This window comes from Rhamphochromis longiceps, linkage group LG2, assembly GCF_057381845.1.
Source record: "Rhamphochromis longiceps isolate RC_006_pf linkage group LG2, R_longiceps_female_GT1.1, whole genome shotgun sequence".
NCBI classification, from domain to species: Eukaryota; Metazoa; Chordata; class Actinopteri; order Cichliformes; family Cichlidae; genus Rhamphochromis; species Rhamphochromis longiceps.
In genome coordinates this window covers 25,640,781-25,662,005 of record NC_140558.1, presented here as the reverse complement: position 1 = coordinate 25,662,005, position 21,225 = coordinate 25,640,781, and the positions used below count along the sequence as shown (strand labels likewise).

General features: G+C 43.7%; 1 protein-coding gene across 3 annotated transcripts in view; it reads left to right on the top strand.

Annotated features, from left to right (window-relative positions):
- The window catches only part of gpc3 (glypican 3), a 135,105-nt gene that overhangs the window by 62,135 nt on the left and 51,745 nt on the right, over positions 1-21,225 (top strand). For all 3 annotated transcript variants that reach the window (XM_085419879.1, XM_085419888.1, XM_085419897.1), the window contains exon 3: positions 14,383-15,068. In XM_085419879.1, the coding sequence (XP_085276005.1) occupies positions 14,383-15,068 (686 nt within the window). The remainder of the gene's footprint in view (positions 1-14,382; positions 15,069-21,225) is intronic.

Below are 21,225 nucleotides of genomic sequence, written 5' to 3'. Positions count from 1 at the left end.
CCTAACCTTGTTCTCTGAAACACATCACCCCGAGTTCTACACATATATCAGAAAACAAAAACTCTGGAGTTTCTATCCTCTGTTTCCAATAATTTACGTTGAAACACACACACACACATGAACACACACACACAGTGTCCTGAAGCTCGCAGTATGTCCTGCAACCCTGCCTCCCATCCTACTGGATTAATTACTCTCCTCGCTGCCTGTGATCCCCGAGAGCGTCTGAGCCGCGTTAGCCGGCCTCTACCTCTTGCTGGTGGGCACAGAGATGGCAGCGCTTGCCCATTCATCACCGTGACTTTGGGAGGAGAGACACGAGGGACGGGGCGCGTAGGCGAGCACGAGTAAGAGAGAGGGCAGAAGTGAAGGTGAGACTAAGGTGGTGGGAGAAGGGGAGCGTAAAAGAGCCCGGTCCCTGCTGACTGAGGCCCTGATTAAAAATTAAAAGTGTTGCAGTTTCACCGGTTTCAGAGGTTCAGAGTGTAACGCGTGGATTGCTGAGGTGATTCTCAGAGGAGGAGACGGAGGTAGTGAGGTGGCTGAAGAGGAGCTCTGGGGCTGTGGGAGTATAGGATTAGGAATGGGGGAGGAATAGTAGGGAAGAGACACATCTTTACCTGGAGATAAATAACCTAACATTGCTCAGCCTGGGGACTCTCCCCATTGTTTCTGCCCCAAGAATATTGTCACATTCATTTTTTTACCCTGCTGCAGACATCTTTTTTACTGTAGATGGATGAGGGCTGGTGTAGGAGGGGCTGGGAGGGATGTGGAGGGGGGTGGTTGGCCAGGTGGAGATTGGTGCAGAAGGTTAGCGCAGCTCTACGTAATGGAGACAAAAAGGAAAGCAAAGACAGACAGAGGAGAAAACTGCACAGCGTGGATGCATGCATGTGTGTGTGTATGCGTCGGCCTTTGATCAAACCACTTGTCAGGCTGCTTGTGAGTGTTTGTGAGCCCTATTTGTGCCTCCGCGTGTCTCATTTGTGTGCTGGTGGCTGAGGCATGCACCGTGCAAAACTGGGATCAGCCTTAACAAGTGTGCGTGTGTACGTGTGTGTGTGTGTGTGTGTGTGTGTGTGTGTGTGTGTGTGTGTGTGTGTGTGTGTGTGTGTGTGTGTGTGTGTGTGTGAGGGCACAGACAAGGGAGTCCTGTTCTGCTTGTGGGATGAGAAAGCTGCATGTGTGAGGAAGCAGTGAAGAAGAGGAGGGGAGACTGGGGAGGATCGAGGAGGGTGAGGTGTGTCTCAGCCATTCAGGCGGCATAGGCGTATGTCTTTCATCTCGTTTCTCACACAAACAACAAAGTTTTCCCCCCGTCATGTACAATACCCTTTCCTAACTCTCACCTATTTATAGTAGCACAGGTTGAGAAGTACCGTACACCGTTGCAGCATCACTTAATTAGGTGCTTGTTTACCAATAAACTCAGCGTGGCAAACGCAACTCAGAAACTACAGTGTATGAGACTCAAGTCTCTTATATGACAGGTAGGAGAGGGAAACTGGCTTATAGTCAGCCTGGAGTGTTACTCTAGTCCTGGTAAAGGAGGAAAAGGACATTTTTAGTAGGTTTTTTAGGATTGCTCTTTCGTATAGTTAAGCCACATCACTAAGACAAGGAAAAACGTAAGCAGGCACAGATGCAAATTCAAGCACCGCTTGGTGCAAAGTCACAAAATTGTGGGAGGAAGTGGCGGAGGCTTATTTACATAATGTTTGCCAACAATCACATTGACGGTTTACACAGCAGCAAGACTCGCAGAGCAGCTGTGATGACGTAACCCGTAACCCAGACAGTGAAATGTAAGTCCATGTTTTTAAGAAGAGCTGTCGGATTTTTCTTCAGCGTTACTTTCTGAGAGGGAGCGCATTAGTACCAAGCCTCACGTCGGAAGTTATTACCCTAGCTTTGCAGAAATGACTGCGAGTCCTTAGAAACAGCTGGCTTATTTCACGCAACAGTGTTTCCCACCCAGGTGGGCTATTGGTTCTTTAACGGGGCATGTAAAAAAAATATTTAGGCAGATAGTTGTAATATAAAATAAAATACAGATTATATTCCAAATGGGAATAAACTATAATGGAGCTTGGGGCGATTCATTTAGGACCAAACAGGAGCTGCTAATTGCATGTTTTCCTGCAAGAGATGCTTTATAATGTTTATGGCACATAATTACCAAAAAATAATAAAATTAGGTTCAGAAGAATATTCTGGTGTTATTTATGTTTATACAGATTCTATCTATGTTTACAGTTTTCACAGGACTCTATGCAGTCCTGTGAAAAACTCATTATACCCCACGATTCAGTAGCGTACCAGCTTTTTCTGTATGACTTTATTGGTCTCTCACATCTGTTTGGAGGAATTTTGGCCGGCTACTCTTTCCAACATTGCTTCAGTTCATTAAAGTTTTCCGGTATTTAGTCATTCACTGCTCTCTTAAGGTCCGGCCACAGCATTTCAGTCGGGTTGAAGTCTGGACTTTGACTGGAACATTGCAATTGTTGCATGACCCACCTGTTGGACGCATGGCCTCACATGTGAGGAGTTCATGGTCAACTCAGTGGCTGTAAGGTGCACAGGTCCTGTGGCTACAAAGCAAGCCCCTCCACCACCGTGTTTGAGCAGAGTCTGATATTGTTGTAAATTTGCTGGGACGTCCTGTTACAAAGATTGTGGCATTTTGATTACACCAGACCAGCAAACTGCAAAAACTTCTGCTTTAATGGAGATGCTTGCACTTGCTGATGATCAGTTAATCAAGTGCAATGGACTAGCAGCACGTAGCTGCTAATCTTTCCCGGCGACGTCTCTGAACGTCACCAGCCTCAGTCCACCGCTTCTGAAGCTCTAAAAAGTCCTTGATGAACTTTTCTTGAAAATCCTCCCAGGTCTGCAGTTATTCCCGCTGCTTGTGCATCTTTTTCCTCCCACATTTTCACGTTTTTAATTTTGCAGTAATATGCAGCACTCTGTAAACAGCCAGCCTTCACAGCAATGACCTTCTGTGCCTTTCCTTCTTTGTGAAGGGGGTGTCGATGAGCATCATTTGGACAACTGTCAAGTCTGCAGTTATCCCGACGACGGTGGTTGTGTGCAGTGACCTAGACTTCACTGTGAGATCTGTGATGTTTGAGTATTATTATAAAGTGAGATACTGCATTTTAGCTATCAGCCATCATCAAGAATAGGACAGAAAAGGTTTTAAAATATTTCACTTTGTCTGTAATATGATTTATAGAATGAAAGTAAAACATGAAAGTTTACCTTTTTGAATTAAATTACAAAAAAATGAACTTTTTCTCCTAATGTAACTGTTTAAAACGCTCAAGTGCACATCAAATAAAACTGCAGGAATATTGTTTAGACTATAAACTCAGGATAGTCATCAATACATTAACAGTTTACAGGTTTCCACAGTTCAGTCTCAATGTGAAACTTGAATCAACATCACTGACCAGCGTCTGACTGAAGGACTACCAGACATCAAAGCGGACCCTATTTTCCTGCTATCACCGCCACATTGGTTCCAGCTGCTGTGCTGTTTGACGTGATGCAACAACGTATTTATTTTCCATTACCGCTTTACCACAGCACATCAAAAATATTGACACTGCATGATTCCCAATAAATGAGCTTAAAAAAAAGCCCCTGCAGTCTCCTCCTACGAGTGCACCAGATGTCCTGAGATTTGGGGATTATGCCAGTTTGTGAAACAAGAGACAGAAACAATTAATCTCTTGACCAAAGAGGAAGAAGGATTCGGATCTCAAACAGTCGGATTGTTGCCTATAAGCCCTTTTTAATCTGAAGCAATTATTTTCTTAAGCACGACGACACGGCGGTTTGCAAATTATAATAAACCATCACATTCGGATTGATAAAGGGCATAAAAGCCTCTCTGGGTTATTAAAACTAATAAGCATAATTGGCACTAAATAAGGAAAACAACAGAGCAGAGACCCCTGAGTTGTGTTTTAACATCTGAAATATGCAAAGCCCACAGAGACTCCATAGAGTGAAGGAGAAGCACCTGACCCAATAATACAGACGAGCTCAATGAGTGTTGGTGTCTTGAAGAAAATCCCATACTTTATCTTTAGTGAAGGCTTAGCTGAAAATTTGGGAAACATGAGCGTCCAAGGTTAGCTTGCCTGCTGTTATTTCACAACAATCAAAGTTCTGTAAAGTCAGGCGTTTCTCCACCAGGATGAAATGGCCAGAGTCCAGTGGGAGAAGGTTGTGGTGCTGGAAACAAAGCTGTTGGCAGATTGTTTCTATCTCTCCATCTTTTCTGCTTCCACGGTTTTCAGCAGCAACCAAACAAAAGCCTGGCTTCTTGCCTCTGAGCTGCCTGTGTGGGATGAAAAACATTGAAGCACACTTGTTGCGAGTTGTGTTCACATTTTGACATATAACCTGGTTTGTTCTCTCGCTGACACATTCAGCAGACAAAGCTCAACAGAATTTCACTTATTTCACTAAAAACTTTATTATCATCATGTTTGCCGACGGCTGATGCTGCACCGATGCTGTGAGCGCTGCAGTGCTGCTGAGAATCATCGTTTAGTTTTCGAACAGGTGCAGAGACCTGTTCGATTGGCCACCGCGTAGCAACCACCTGTCGCTGGGGAAAAATTAGTGTTGTCCCACTGGTTGCGAGTGGTTGCTGTGAAATTGATCGCTAGGTCAGTCACGCCAGCCTAAGCGTGTATTCCCCGACCGAGGCCCCGACACATTCACCTGTACTTTGGATTTTTCAAATAAAAGCATAACCGACTGATTCTCCTGCCCTGCTTTGTTCTCTTGGTATTTCTATACTGTATTTTTTAACAGCTTGCTTTAGCAACTTCTTTTTAGATTACACTGTTAACTTGGTTCTTGCATCACAGTTTCTCTAAAGGGTTAAATATGTCACTTTTCCATCAAGTAAGAAGAAAACACCCGAAGAACATGAGTATTTTCTTAGAATTGAAAGCAGGCAGCTAAATGTGTGCATATACTGCCAAAAACATGGGCTGCGAAGAGAATGAATGTCGTGAACTCTATTGAGACTGCGTGTAAACCGAATTTGTCTCAGAGCAGGAGAATAAGCAGCGGCTTTATGATTTTTAAATGAGCCTCTCAAAATGCTGTCTTAGCTCATTCACCTTCCTTTGTTTTTCCTGGCATCCATTGTTGTCGTCACCACGATCTGGAGTTCCTCCAGTTTACACATGAAACAGCGATGCACTGATGCATTCTCTGTCATCCTCTGAAGTCTGGCTTTGTGAGGCGTCGTCTTCTTTGCTCTTTGACTTGTTGCCGCTCCCAAACATTTCTTTTGACACAGCTGCCTCCTTTTTTCTCAAAACTCTTTATCTTTCCTCTGAAAGCTATCTCAATTTTAGTGGAAGCTTCTCAGCGGATCTTTCAAACACTGTTGTTAAATCAGCATAAATCTGTAGCCTTTGGCTATTTCCTGCTGATATTTTCTCTGCACTTCCATGACCTCTGTGCACCCCACCCTCGACTGTGTATTTTAGCTGTGATACCTCCCACCTCGGTGACAACTATATCGATAAGCTGAGCTGCTGTTTCTGAGCTGCAGGGTCCAACATTTCCTTTCCTTCTTGAATGTGAAGACCTGCAAGAAGCCCAGCTTGTGCCTTTTCTTCCTCCACCACTTTTTTGTGCTAAATTGTTTCTGCTAAAAAGCTCCATATTTCCATGTCCTACATCAAAGTCTGTCAGCATGTTCCTTATCCTCGAGGCCACCCATCTTCTCTCAAAAGTGAGATTTTACACTCCTCCTGCAAAAAAAAAAAATGTTGCAGCCATTTTTCCCTCAAAGTTAATCATTGTTGGGCAATCAAACACACCTCACACTGATTCAGTGTTTTGAGTCACATCTGAACCCACGTTGACAAACCGGGAGAAGAAACACTCCTCACACTGCACTCTGCGGCTCTGTAATGAAACTGTCATCGGTGTCCTTCAACCCACATGGCTTGAGGCAGTCAATTACAAACACGATCACACGCTAACACACACACTCAAAGTCCATTTGATCTCATGACAAAGGATGGGAATAAGTCGTCTTCAGGCAGTCCTGACACTATAATAGTGGCATCGTGCAAGGTGCATCATTATTTTCAGGGAGAATGTTCCACATATAGACGAGCCACAATTAATTATTAAAGTGGCAATGACCTGGCCTTTAATCTTTTATTAAATTCAGCTTGTAATAATTAAAAAAAACCTCATCTCATTTGTTCACACACACATACAGAAGGTTAGAGTGGGACTTCATGATAGCTCGAGCAACAGGACTGTAAAGTGTCAGAGCCTCCAACACGTGTCAGGTTAAAACCTGACGTGTTTTAACTTTATTATTATTATTTTTAATCCACCGAAAGTTATTAGTCTGGGTTTTATAATTAAGGAAGCCTCCTCTCATGCAGCCTCACTATTTCCCCTCACACTGTGCACCCATCTGCTTCAGAACTTCAAAAACACTTGCTGCTTCTCCTCATAAGTTCTCTTCACTTCAGTCCGCTTCTCCTTTTATGTGTCATAAGCCCGACTTCAAAAAAAAAGAAAAAGGGGATCACGAATCTCATCTTTTATTACTGCGAGCGCATCGTGAAATGGCAACGCAAATATTCCCTCTATAACATTTGTCTCTGTTTGAAATTGAGCTGTTCAGCATTAAGCCGATGCATGGGCGTAATGCGGCGCAAGCATGAAAACTAGCATGAGGGTGAATGAGTAGGAGTGCATTCATCACGAACCACAGGATCTACTTAGAGATGCATATTGGATTAATAGAGCTCGGATGCTTAATTTGGAGTGGAGTGCTCGCGCTGCGTTAGTCGTGACCTCTCTCATCTTCGATCAGATGTGGACGGACGGGCTGCGGGCTTTTTATCCGCGGCCTTGAACGGCAGCCCCAGAGAGCAATAACGCCTATGTTTGTGTGTTGGGTTGTGTATGTGTGTCCTGTCTCTGCGTCTCGGTCTGTGCGCTGGAAATGAATCCATTATTGGAATAGCCTTTCACTCAAGTATCACTTTTCTGAGTGGTAGGATTCCTCGGGGTCCGATGTGTATTTTGTCTGCGAGGCGAGCGTTTGATTGGGGTGTCAGGTCTCTCTCACCCGTGGCTGAGTTTTGGCGAGAGGAGTGCGACGTGTCTCACAGCTCTGGCACTGCTTGACTCCAGATGCCTTTGAATGGAGCTTCAAAGCTCGCCTCGCTGAATGTTTCTCTCCACACGTTCTGGCACCATTCACTGAACCCCCTCCTCCTCCTCCTCTACCTCCCCTCCAGCTCTCAGTTGTGTTTTTCCACTTCACTTTTGCCCTCGCGTCCTTCCCACCTCGCCGTGTCCTCTATTCTGCTGCACACCGTGTCCTCTGACAGCGCCTGTTTGCCGGTTAGAGATACAGCACGGCTCAACTTTGACCTCTGCATTGGAGGCCAGTGCCAGAGATCAATGGAGTCAATGGTGACAAGCAGAAATATGGAAGCACGGGAGGAAAGAAAAACTGGCTGCTGGCGTATCTGTATCACCCAGGAACAGCAATTTCTATCTCTGTGTGTCTAATGCTTCCTGTTTTAGATTTTGATGGTATAAGAAGAAGTAATCGTGGATGTGGTTTATTGCTCTTGGATATGTTTTCCAGTCAATGAGATGATGTGTTTCTTATACTTGGATAGTTCTAATGATATTTGGCTGAGCTGTCAAAAAGGAGGCAGGCACAAAGCACACACAGATGCTACTTTTATTGCAGATTTTTTTATGGCATTGGCCCCACTTCTGAAGGTGAAAAACAGTCTACGCTCCACGACCCACGTTTAAAAAAAAAACAACCCACGATGAATGGAGAAAAAACGCTCCAAATTGAATTCGAAACACATTTCACGTTTTAACCGTTGTCGTCTGCACCCATCAGCCGCGGCTTTATTCCCCAGCAGTGGCACCTGTGGGGAATAAAGCCAACAGGTATGATAAACTGAGTGGGAATATACACTCATCTTAATCCTTCACAACTGCTTTCTTTTTGTAGCTGTCACAGTAAGTAAATAGTTTTCCACTAATTATCCCAAAGCCGCTTTAGATATTTGTCCTTTTTTGCAATAAAGTTGATATTCTTAGCAAATTAACCAGAGCTTAAATGGAACTTGGTAAGTGTGGAAAAAATCTTTTGCATTAAAAATTATTAAAATATTTTGTGCTCTGAGCTCCAGTGAATCAGTTTTCTTTGTTGTTGTGCTGTTTGATGAGCAGACCTCTGCTGCTCTTTGTGAATTCAGGCAATTGCATTTTACAATGTATTAAAAAAACCGTGGCTGCCATACATCACCATGGCTGCTTTCCAACTCTCAGCCAACCAGGTAAAAATAAAGTCTGATACTTGCCAGCTTATTTTCAAACCAGTGACTTCTATGCCTGACCTAGCTTGGTGGTTCTCAAACTGTGAGACCTGTTTAATAGAGGACAAAGTCTTTGCAGGTGGGCGTGGAGAAAAATACTGAATGTACACTAAGTAAGCAAACATGGCTGGTAATTATGAACAAAAATTTGGGGATGTAGAGTCTATGCATATCATATGTACATATGCATATATGTACATAAACATCAAGCTTTACATTTCTTCATGCTTGTGAATGTTTTCATCCTTCATTGTGCTCATCATCTGAACTCTATTAGCGTAGCTTGGCAGGCTTCACTGTTTAAAGTGATTATTATTTATCTTATACTGAGCCACTGTGAAGCCCCTGCAGTTCCTCTGTCTGAAACAAGCCAGTATGGCTCTCCTGCCTTTTAGTCATCTTCTTTCTGATTGTCAGCCCCTTGCAAATACACATGCTGCTATAAACCGAATGCTATAAACAGTCTGCATCCTGTGCTGTGGATACATCAATGGAAAGTACAGTATGTTAGGCCCAAACAGAGTTGGCCCTGCTGTATGGTGGAAAACTTCATTTCATCTATTCATACAATGTCACCTTCAGCTTTTCAAACCAGCCACCCTGTGAGAGGCCGAGAGGCACATGGACCTGTTTTCTCTAGTGGCTCATACCCAGTGTTACATTGCAGCAGAAGGACGGCACACAAAGATGAGCTATGCAGTGCGCCCCGACTGTGACAGCAGCAGCAGAAGCTTGGAAGTCAATATTTGGTATGACCACCTTTATTCTTCAACACAGCCTGAGCTCTCCTAGCTTTCTTTCGCCCTGTCTGAGTTTTCGTGTATTTTGTATTTTGCTTGAGTTCAGCAGTAAAGCTGCTGTTTAGTTCAAATCCTGTTCTGTGTGTCCTAACCTGCCTGGCCCACAGAACCACATGCGTAATTTTAATTTTGAAATAGTCGTCAGTATGAATGGAGGAAGTCAGAAGAGAGGTCTGTAAAACACAGCAGAGGCTCTGTCATGGTTTGGGCTGCACTTCTGCACTGATCTTGTCAAAACTGATAGAATTATGAACACAGAAAAGTGATCGACCAGATTTTGATCGACCATGTTATAAAATCTGGAAAGCATCAGATTGGCAACGGCTTCATTTTTTAGCATGGTAATGATCCCAAACTCACTGACAATGCAATAAGTGTAATCCTAGAACACTATCAGTCAGTCAAAAAGGAGCCAACATCCAAAGAAAAACTTGGAAAGAGCGTCAGAAACCCTGGAGAACTATTGCTGGCTGAAGCTCAGGCTCCTCAAATAAATAACAAAAAAGAAATGAGAGATGACAAATTTTGCCAATTTTTTTTACTGAAATAGAAATATTTGAGAACTATTTTTTCATTAATGCATCAAATTATGAAAAATATCTTTTAACTGTCTCAGAACTTTAGAAGTAAAGTTCTGTTTGTGTGTTTTTATCCAGCGCAGCTTGGGACTGCTACCTAGATTTTAACCTTCAATTAATGTAGAACAGATAACGACTTGAAGATTATCCTGAAATAATAAACCACATTTTCAAAAAATATACACAGAAGTAAAAGTGCTGTATATTTTTTTCAGTGGATCCGAGTGGACTGTATGAGTTTTTGGAGAAAAAAACCCCCCAAAACAAACCTCTCGAGTTGTTTTCTTATTAGAAACAGACTACGAGTAATAAAAGCAGTGTATGAATTTTGTTTATTTTACTGCCTAGCTGGGAGGAAACATTAGCTGGACGCTCACAGGGCAGCAGTTAAATGAACACAAAGAAAAATTTGTTAGCGTGTGTGTGTATGAGTGTCCTTACACCTGACTTACACCTTGCCATCCCACTATGGTCCGCCAAATGTTCGCCCTCGCTGTCACCACCTGGCTGCTGCTGAGTGCTCTGATTGCATTGTGCGCGGCTGCGTGTGGGCACGTGCGTGTGTGTGTTTGTGTGTTCGATGAGGTGCTCCCTAACAGATGGAGTAACCTAATACACCTCTCATTTCTACCCCGCTGTCCATTGGCCCTCATGGTCTGCTGGTGATGTTATCAAGGCCTTACCAGCATCCTGCCTGCTTTGTTCCTGGAATCAGCCGGCCCCGCCCCGCTCTGCCTCTCTGCCGCCGTCCCGTAAAGCCCCGAGCAGATGCAAACGTACAACAATCCCGCAAGGGGGAAAAAAGGGCTGTCAGGTGGAGCAGGTCTCAGGTTACCTGAGTGCAGAGTGCTCTGAGTGAAACGTGCCTGGAAAATGCAGCGCACTGTTTACAGTCAGTGAACAGATGCTGCTTTGTTGTAGCTCATAAAATCACGACTGAACGTCGACGCTGCTGGGAGGTGTCTGTTAGAGTCAGCCTGCGCACGTGCTTGGTGCACCCACAGACACATGATAAGACAGTTGGATCATCACCGGCCCCCTTTAGAAGCCCAATCACCTTACATCAAAAGTGTCACCGTGGCACCCCCGCCAGTCCTCTGTCTGCGTCCCGGACAGGTACGGCTTTGTTAACGGGACCAGGTGGCAGCGACTCCTCCATCCGTCTCCATGGCAGCTAGAGGTAAAACTCCATCAGCCAAATGGATTAGTCTCATTGGCTGGGTAATTTATTGATGTTTTCCTCTCAGGGGATAATGGGTGTATGGGCCGCTGATTGATGAGGCAGCACGGTGCATGTCTTTGCCTTCGCAGCGTGTCAACCACAGGCAACGGTCAGCCAAGCCTGGTACGTTATGAGCCGCAGATTTATGTACTTATACGTAACGTGGAGACTGATGGGCTCCTGAACATCAAATATGCTTATTTGACAGGCCCTTCATAGATTACGGGAGCGCCTGTTTTATGTCAGAGCTGCAGTCACTTAAAGGCTTTAGATGTCAGAAAGAATTTACCTCATTGTGCCGCAGATTTATCAGACTTATTTTACTAATAACATGAAATGTGTGATACTTGATCGCTGCTTAATTTGGGATTAATGGCTTGAAATGCACAGAAACCAGATATTATGAGAAATTCGCATAGTAGAGGTTTACTGGACCGCATTTAGTCAATCCGACATGAGCATTTCAAGGCCTGAGAAAGATGAGATGCCCAGATGCCTTGGAGTAAACAGGTGGTCTGTCAGTAAAAGGCCTTCAGTCTCAGGAGAAACAGCTTTCCAGCAGCCTTCTGCCTCCATCCCTGACGCTCACAAAATGAATGTTACTGCTAATTTTAAGCGTGACCTAATATGCTGCTCTGGGCTCCTGCTCTTGTAATGCGTGCTCTTGACCTCGTACACTTGTATCCGGCGTGTCACAGGTCCCCGACATACGGCCCCATTCCCCTCCATTAAAGGATACCTGATCCCGTCCAGGCTTTCACCGCTGAAAGAACGTGAGGAGCATTTGCAGGAAATGGGCTCGCAATGGTTCATGCTATGACCCCGGCTACTCAGAGCCATTGAATTGCATTTATGAAGAGCCCTCTAGTATTTCTCTTTACCATCGCAAAGTGGCTCTCCTCTTTACGGCGTGAGAGATGCTACAGGTAGCGGCTGAATTTCAGGGTTTGATGTGGGTGGATTTTTTTTAGAAACCGCTTTGTGAGCTGGATACATTTTCTCACTGCCTCCACTTTTCAATCGATAACCAAATATCTGCTTGTTGAAAACTTTCTGTGCTCATCTGCGAGTTCTGTGTGTAACCGTGTGTGTGTGTGTGTGTGTGGGTTTGTTTTCCCTCCTTTCAGTCTGTCTCCTTGTCTCAGCTGGCAATCTGTACATCTGCCTCTTCACTGATCACAGAGGGAAGTGCTTCACAGACACAGCAGGACAGCCGTAGAGTGAAAAACCAAACAGATGTGCGCTGCTCCTGAACATCCTCCAATGCTTTTCTTAACCTTTAGGCAGCCAGCGACTGTTCTGCTGAGCGGCTGCTTACATACACATTGGACCCTAAAGCTGCAGTTTACTCCAGCCTATGATAAAGTTTGCTTAAACAGGTTCAGTATTTTATTAACTAAAGCTGGCTACTTACAGGGTCGTTACTTCACAGGATTCTCTTTAGCCAGTTAAGGCAGCATATTTCAACACTTTCAGCATTTTAAAGTTGAAAACCAACTTTTAAACTCAGGCTTACAACCTTGAAACATGGCAGTGAAGCTATGCAACATCAAAAAATGTTCTAATATTTCCTGTTATTTCCAGAGCTGAGCTTAATTTTCCCCGTACAAAGGCAAATACCTTGTGCTGCAATGAACACGATAAACCGGGACCAGAAAGATTAAAATGATTCAGCAGCAATTCAACAACACAAAAAGGTGGATTTAGTGTCAAATTATTAATAATAATATGCTCTGATCTGCCTGCTAGTGTGCAGTTTGGTTGCCATAAAAGGGCAAATAAGTGCGCTGCAGACATTCATTCGTGCTAGCAAGTAAACCACAATCTGGTTGTGCTATATTTGTTTATCCTTTGATCTGAGACTTTGACAGAGAATCAATTTCTTCTTGTTTTTTTCTTCAAAATAAGTTTCTGTAAATTAATAAATTGAAATCGCTGAGCCTCAAATTGAAACATTTGCAGCTCATATCAGTGTGTTTTCACCTCACTTCACACCACAAATAGCAAAGCTGGATCACTTCGGGCCTGCTTGCATTTATGCATTAGCTGCTGTGTTTCGAGTCCTACTAAACATGGGAAGAAGAAATTGCACTCGTTTCTAAGGTTTTACATATCGGATGATAATAAAAATCTTAAAACGAGGTAAATATAACCTCAGATGAACAAAAACACTGTGAATGTTTAATTTGAGGAACGAATGTGTTTATTCCTCTGTGAGAGTTTACTTAGTTTACAGAATTCATTTCAATCATAGTGAAACATCTCATATATATGTATTTATATCCTCATGTGGATTTGTTTACGCATACACAGAAAGTCACATTATGTCCTAAAAACAGAGGAGTTAAATTGTTTCTCAACGCCAAAGCTCCGCATAGGCTTCACTGACCTCAGAGAGGCATGAAGAAAAACAAATTAAACTATCCAAGCAGGGAAAAACGAATAACAAAGATGAAATGGCTATTTGTTGTAGCACATAAACCAATAACTTCCTCTAATGTTCCCTAAACCACTGTTTTTCCTCTGCTCCTCACAAAGCATTTGCGGCAGTCACTCCCAACAAAGTGATATAGTGGACTAGCCGTGGTATAAATGGGATTTCGGGATCTCACGCTATTCTCCCGTCCAAAGCTTCATTTCACTGAGTCCCGGCTCCCCTGCTAAGTTCAGTAATGGAGCTTTAAATCCCCTCTGTTGTCGGGTCCTCACTCATTTTGCAACTGGGTCGATGATGGAGCTCCCGCTTCTTGTGCCACCTTGTTGATAAGACTTCACTTTGTGCCTTGAAACGCCACTGATTATTTTCTCTTCTCACAGTGGCCCCTGCTCCACTCCCTCCTGCAGGTTTTGAATGCTTTTCTCCTCACAGACATCCTTACGGCCATGCCTCTCACACTTGACTAATATATTGATGTTACTGGTGTCTTTTTACGATGCTGTGAGCTTTTTACAGACCGTTGCTTTGTACTGTGGAAAGGTCAAAGCCAGAATCTCACTGTTTATCTATTGGAGAAGCTCGTTTGAAGCCATCACCCGTTACTGTAATAACACGCATGTGTTCGTGCTTTTCCTCAGAGTGTGTGTGAGCACATTAGAGGAAAACAACAAATGGAGAAAAAGTGGGAAAAAGGGAACGCGAGGCTGCGCGTGGGAAGTTTTCCCTGGCTTTGATCGTTAAGGATAGGATCTTTGTTTGGGGGAAAGCTTCTGTTTGCGTGTTTCATGTTTTTGAGTTAAGCTGATGCCTGTTTGCTGAGAACTTTGAGGTAATTGTAGTGATTATTAAGGCGTGACTGAATGAAATTTTTGAGCTTTCAGAAGATGGCCTGACTGTCACCCTGTCTCACTCTTTCTTGCAGAGGCCTTTGACCTGGTGCTGCGCCACGGACGTAACTCCACCCTGACGATGCTGAAGTCAGAGTTCCCAACTCTTGCGAGCGGTGCCCAGAGCTCTGTGGGGCAGCTGTTCCTGGACATGTCGCTTTACATCCTTGGCTCGGACTCCACAGTTGACCACATGGTGGCGGTGCTATACGGCCGCCTCTTTCCGCTCACGTACCGCCGCCTGCTGGGAGGCAGTGGCACCTCAGTGTCCGAGGAGTGTGTAAGAGGAGCTTGGAAGGACTCGGGAGCATTTGGTCCTTATCCTAAACTGATGATGACTCGACTCTCTCGCTCCCTCCTGGCCACACGAGTCTTCCTGCAGGCGCTGAACCTGGGCATCGAGGTCGTCAACACCACAGACCATCTGCGGCCCGGCCGAGAGTGCAGCCGGTCCCTGCTGAGGCTGTGGTACTGCCCGCACTGCCAGGGCATGCTGGGGCCGCCGGCCTGCAGAGGCTTCTGTCAAGCAGTGATGCACAACTGCCTGGGGGGAGCTGCAGAAGTGCAGCCTCATTGGAGGAGCTATATAGATGGACTGGGGAAGTTGGCTGGTGCCATGAGGGGAGAGCAGGATATGGAGGCTGTTGTTCTTAGACTGCCCACAATGATTAAACTGGCTCTCAAACACGCCGTGAATACCCGCAGCCACCTGAACACCCTGGTGAGTCCCGTACACTAACACACATACACACTGTAAGATGTGCTTTTAAACTGAAGAGGAATAAATCCAGAGCGATGTCACAACTTGGACCTGCTTTATGGTCATCAAATGTGATTTGAGCTTGGTATTTATCATCCCTCTGCAAATGCAATGTTACTTTCTCCGTCTGCATTTGTTTGTATTCCCAATAAAACTTTCTTCGAGTCATCACTCGAATATGAAATTTGCTGCAGGCCTGATAAAAACCACGCACAGGGCCTTTTATTTTTTTTTTCGCTTGTTGGTTTAGCTTTCCAGCCCCGCATGCTGCTGCCTATTTAAATGTTAAAGGTCTGCAGTATGGGGGCTCTGTTGTTGAAGTTACAACCTGCTAGAAGTCTGGTCTTTCATCTGAAACCCTACCAGAAAGGTCCCAGCAGCTTACAATACTTGCTGCTAGGGCTGCTCAATTAATCGAATTTTAATCACGATTACGATCTGGGCTTTCAACGATCATTAAAAATGACTGAGCCGATTATTAGCCCCTCCCTCCTGCTTTACTCTCGCACTGCTCCGTGTGGCAAATCGAGCGCACACAACAATTAAGAGCAGCGGTCCCCAGCCTTTTTTGCGCCACGGACCGGTTTATGCCCGACAATATTTTCATGGACCGGCCTTTAAGGTGTCACGGATAAATACAACAAAATAATACTAGTACCGGTACCGAAAAAAATGAGATTTATTCATAACACATGTGAAAATACCGAGGAAAACTGAGTTAACGATAAAAACGATAACAAAATAACGCTGAAAACCGATAAAAACCCTGAAAACTATACATTTCACACCTGAGCCTCAACTCTCGCGGCCCGGTACCAAACGAGGTAAAAAAAACTTCAGTGGTGTGGAAACATTATGGGTTCGCGGAGTCTGACGTGGATCAAGTAGACATAGAGTGTAAACTTTGCTACAGTGTCGTAGCTGCACCACAGAGCAACACTGCAAAGTTCACTAAACATAGATGTTTACATTTTTCATTTATTTTTTATATTGCGAACATTTGCACTGTTATCAGTATTTGCACACTATTTTATATTCTTTTTTGACAATCTTTAAAGTCATTATTCAATACATTGTTATTGTTAAATAAATATCGTCAAATAATCGAGATTTCAATTTCAGTGAAAATAATCGTGATTATCATTTTTGCCATAATCGAGCAGCCCTAGTTGCTGCTTTGAACACTACGAGATGAGATGTTGCTAATCAAGGCAGCAATCATCTCATTTTGATCTCAGCAGGTTGGAAGAGAACACAGCTACAAATATCACCTCAGTTGTGGCCATGAGACGAAAACACTTGATAACCTTGTTTATCTGGATTTTCAGTTTCGAGATGATTTGAATAAATTTCTCTGAATGTTGTTTATTTGCTTGTTTTCTGGCCTATAGCGCATAATCACTGCAGTCCTCTCACTGAGCCGACCCACTTTCCTTCTGCGCACATTAAAAGACTGCAAATGATTCATTTATATTATTCTATAGTGTTTTAATTTTACCTGAACTCTTGGTATACCTATAGCAGTAATGTGAGAGTCTACATATTTTTTTCACCTTTGATTTCACTAAATCTCTAATCGTGCGAGCAGAGATTTGGTGACACCTCCCGCTGTAGTATCACACTGATAGTATGTATGCTTGTAACCACATTAGACCCGCTGAGTCACATCCTTTTTCAGCGTTCGGTGCTGAAGAAGACAGGCTGAGACGTTTCTTCTGCCTAAGACAGCAGGCTGCAACACATTACTTCTCCACATCCAAAGCAAAAATGCACTTTGGGTGGAACTGCATTAAAAGGAGAAGCAACAAGCAGGCAAGAGAGGGATGAAGACTAGCACGTATCAGACAGATGCTCCCAGCACGTCTCTCTGAAACTTGTCTCTCACTTCTCAGCAGCGGTGACCCGTTATGTGTAGCGTTAACTGCAATAAAACCATCAAGTTGGTTCTTAGCCCACATGCGAAGTCAGACAGAACTGCTTATGAAATATGAAAGGCCCTTTCTGCTGGGGTTACAGAGCTGGATGTGCTTTTTCTCCTGGATATCTGCTGAACTTTTCACTCTCACACCCTGAATCCCCACAGTGACCAGGTTTTCACTCTGAACCCATCATTTATTAACGCACAGGTTGACCTCACTTACTCTGCAGTGTGAGGGTGTGGCTGCATCTATGAATCACTGACTTGTGGGGGAAAGCTCACTTTCTTCTGTGTGTGTGTTTGAGATGGATTTTTTTTTTAAATTCTTGTCTGTGGTACTTAAGACTCCAATTCAAATCATCATGACGTTACATTGTGTTTATGAGTCTGTGTCCTGTATATGAGGCAGAACGGAGCTGCTGTGACAGTGTATTCACTGACTCGGTGAAAAAGTGTGTGTGTGTGAGAGACAGAGGATGTGAACGTCATCTCGCTCCTTTCTTAGTGTCACAGAAGGGACAGAGCTATTGTCTCTCTCAGGGCTAATTGTGTCACACTAAAGAGCCTCACCCAGAGTTAAACACCTGAATGAAGGACCACTAACTACAGTGGTGTCAGGGTTTTTTCACCTGTATAGACGACCTGCTGAGCTTAAAATTAACTGACTTTAAGCATAGCATGGTTGTTGGTGCCATAAACAGCTGATCCACTGGGTTTTTTCTTGCACTACCATCTCTAGGGCTTACAGCGAAAGATCTGAAACAGAGAAAACATTCGCTGAGCAGCAGATCTCTGGGTGAAAGTTTTTCATGCAGAAGTCAGAGGAGAATGGCCAGATTGCTTCAAGCTGAGAGGAACAGTAGCTGAGTTACCACCTTGTTTGTAGGCTCTTCTACATACTACCAAGGTGTGCAGAAGAGCATCTCTGAACACACAAAACACTGAACCTTGAATGAGAAGAAGACCAAACTGGGTGTCAACTAAGAACAGGAAACTGAGGCTACCATTCACACAGACTCATCAAAATTGGGCAATAAAAGTCTGATGAGTCTCGATTTCTGTTGCTACATCCGGGTGGTAGGGTCAAACTTTGGCATGAAACATAAAAGCATGGATCTATCCTGCCTTGTATCAGCGGTTCAGCCTTCGCCTGGTGGTTTAATAGCGCAGGCGATATTTTCTTGGCATACTTTGGCTGCCTTAGTATCAGTTAAGCACCATTAAAATACCACATTCTTCCTGATTATTGTTGCTGACCTCGTCCATCCTTTTATGACGTCAGTGTACCCATCTTCTGATGGGCCTATGCACCATATCACAAAACTCAAACAATCCCAAACTGGTTTCTTGAACATGAAAATGAGCCCTATGGTGAAAAAGCTCCCTCCCAACAACCAACAAGCAGCTTTATAGTTTATCCTGTTTGGTAACATGTAGAACATCAGCTATAAGAAGAATGATAAGAGAAAAAGCGAGAAGCAGTAAAAAAGTTTTTTTAAATGAGAAGAATATACAGAATTGCAGGCAGGTGACAAACATGGTGACACCCAGAGACAGCTGTGGCTGCAGGGACTGGTTTCATGTTGCCTAACCAGCTGTGCGGTTCTTTTTAAAATCTTGATGGAATTTCTTCAAGGTAGTTAAAGATGACCGTTTTGTGGTCATTACACTAACTTTTTTATTGTCACCCCACAAAACAAAAACAAATGCATGCACTATTTCTTTAATTACAAATTTTGCCACAAGATCACATGATGACGAGGTGACAGCAATTTAAAAAGTTGAAAGTAAATCGTGGACATAAAGCGTGGATGTAAACGGCAACATGATTGTTTGGATGGATTTTCAGATATGATGTACCTTTGAAGCCCAGTTTTCACTATAAATGAAACAGATGGAAAAATTTGAATTTTCAGAAATGTTTATTCGTCATGGAAACTAAAACTGTTGGCAGAGCTGTCAAAAATGTAACCTGAATTAAATGGTGACTTGTTGGGGATAGATTGATTGTCCACCACAGCCTATCAAAATCATTTGCAGGGATACCAAACAGGAAGTGAGTTCATATCACAGTAATGCTTTGATCTGTGGGTCATGGATTTGGGCGCTTCATTTACAGAGGAAATATTTACATTATGTGGCGATTATTTGGCAGTGCAGTAATCATTTTGCCTAAAATAGCGCAGATGAATCCTCAGACCAATTCTCACCAAAGTTATCAGATTGATTTTAGATGTTTATACAGCATGTGTCTGTTACAGCCAGTTGAAATCAACACCAGATGGCCTAACAGGAAGTTTTTCATCTGCTGGCACCAAACTTGGAGCATGGACTCTGCACTCTTACTGGGGTTCTCCCAAACATTTCATCATCTTATAATGGTGGGGGGTTATGGCAGCTTACAGCCATGTTTTTAACATGATCAAATAAAACTCGCTGCAGCTGCGTTATCAAATAACTTTGATTTCTAATCTTTTTAAAAAAATCACAGCCGTGGTGATTTTTTCACTAAGAGGAACCCTTAAGTAATATTCTCGTGATACAATATTTTGTACAACAGCCTAATGGATCTACCGTGCCTTGTTTTGGGGTTTCATGTGATTCTACATGTGGTGCAGTTGTCGTAGCGATCTCACACTTAACCTTCCCGCCAGTCAGAGTGCAGACCCCTGTTACTAAGGGCGACAGACGGATCGACCCTATCTGAGTAAGAGAGTCCTCAAGGTGCGAGAGAGACATCTCTTCTCCGCTCTGCGAGCTTGAAACATGTAACTCTGCTGGCGAGATGACCACTCATCGTCCGCCAGCCCACTCCTTGGCATGTTAACATTCATTTCCTCCAACTCCAGCGTGAATCAGCCAATGTTCAGAGAGACGGAGAGGGCAGCCAAGAGCCCTGCAGCTCCAATCTATTCCCCTGTCAACTTCCCACCCTTCTCCTGGAGTTTGATGTCATCCACCTCCGTCTCCACATCTCATCCTCAACATCCCCCCCCCCCCCCCCCATTTATTTCTTTTCCTCTCTTTTTTTTTTACGCACTGCTGTGAAAGACGATGCATGATTTATGAAGCTCTATTTTTACCAGTTACCGAGGAGAAAGAAAGGAGAGAAAGAGGGGACAAAGAGACGGAGAGACGAAAGAATAGAGTGGGAGGGGGGAAGTGTGTGAAGAGCAAGCCCAAGGGGAAGGAGGACAGGAGAGTGTGGAGGAGACATCCATCACCCCTCGACCCCTCGGCTGAAAATGAAGACGGGAAGTAGGTTGAGACAGAAATATGATGGATCTGACCAAGATTAGAGGAGATATACTGCGGAGTACATGACTTATGTGTTGTTATACACTCAATGCAGCTGGGTGCTTAGTTTTAAGTCTAATAACAAATAGCTCTTTGTGTGCCTGTTGCAGTTTTTGTCAATAACACACTCTTTTCATCAGCTGTCTTTATTTGGTGGCTTTCCCATTGTGCTCACACATATCAGAGGCAGATCAAATCACATCCAAACTGTTGCTTCAGCGAGAAAACAAGAAAACTAATTAAATCTTCGCTGCATTTTTATTGCCTATTAATCCGTTCGAACAAGTGCGAAACTACTGCAGAGAAACGGGAAGCGCAGCCAGCTCTGAAACCGTTGATACCATCAGAGCCAGCATCCAGCCAATCAGATTTCCAAACGCTCCAACATATTTCTAATTTATCAGCTATTTCTTAGTTATTTATCTAGTCGTGTTTAAATATTTAATTGATGCATAATTAATAAAAGTCATGTTTAACTGTTCAATGCAAATTATAGAAGATGATTTGGGATGTTTAAAGGTCCCAGAGGGATCATTCTGTAGCTTAACACTGTAAATTATGATAGATTTTTATCACTCACCAGCCCCTTCTTTAGATACATCTTACTAATACCAGGGTTGCTTTAAATCTTCACACCACAGGTGGTGGATTTTGGTCCATACTAACATGACAGCATCACACTGCAGATTTGTCAGCTGCACATTCACGATGCAAATCTCCTGTTCCACCACATCCCAAAGGTGCTCTGTTGGCTTGAGATCTGTGACTGTGGAGGCCATCTGAGTACAGTGAAGTCACCGTAATGCTGAAGAAACCAGGTTGATATGATTTGAGTTTTGTGATATGCTGTGAAATCCTGCTGGGAGCAGCCATCAGGAGATACTATGCATAACGACAAGATCA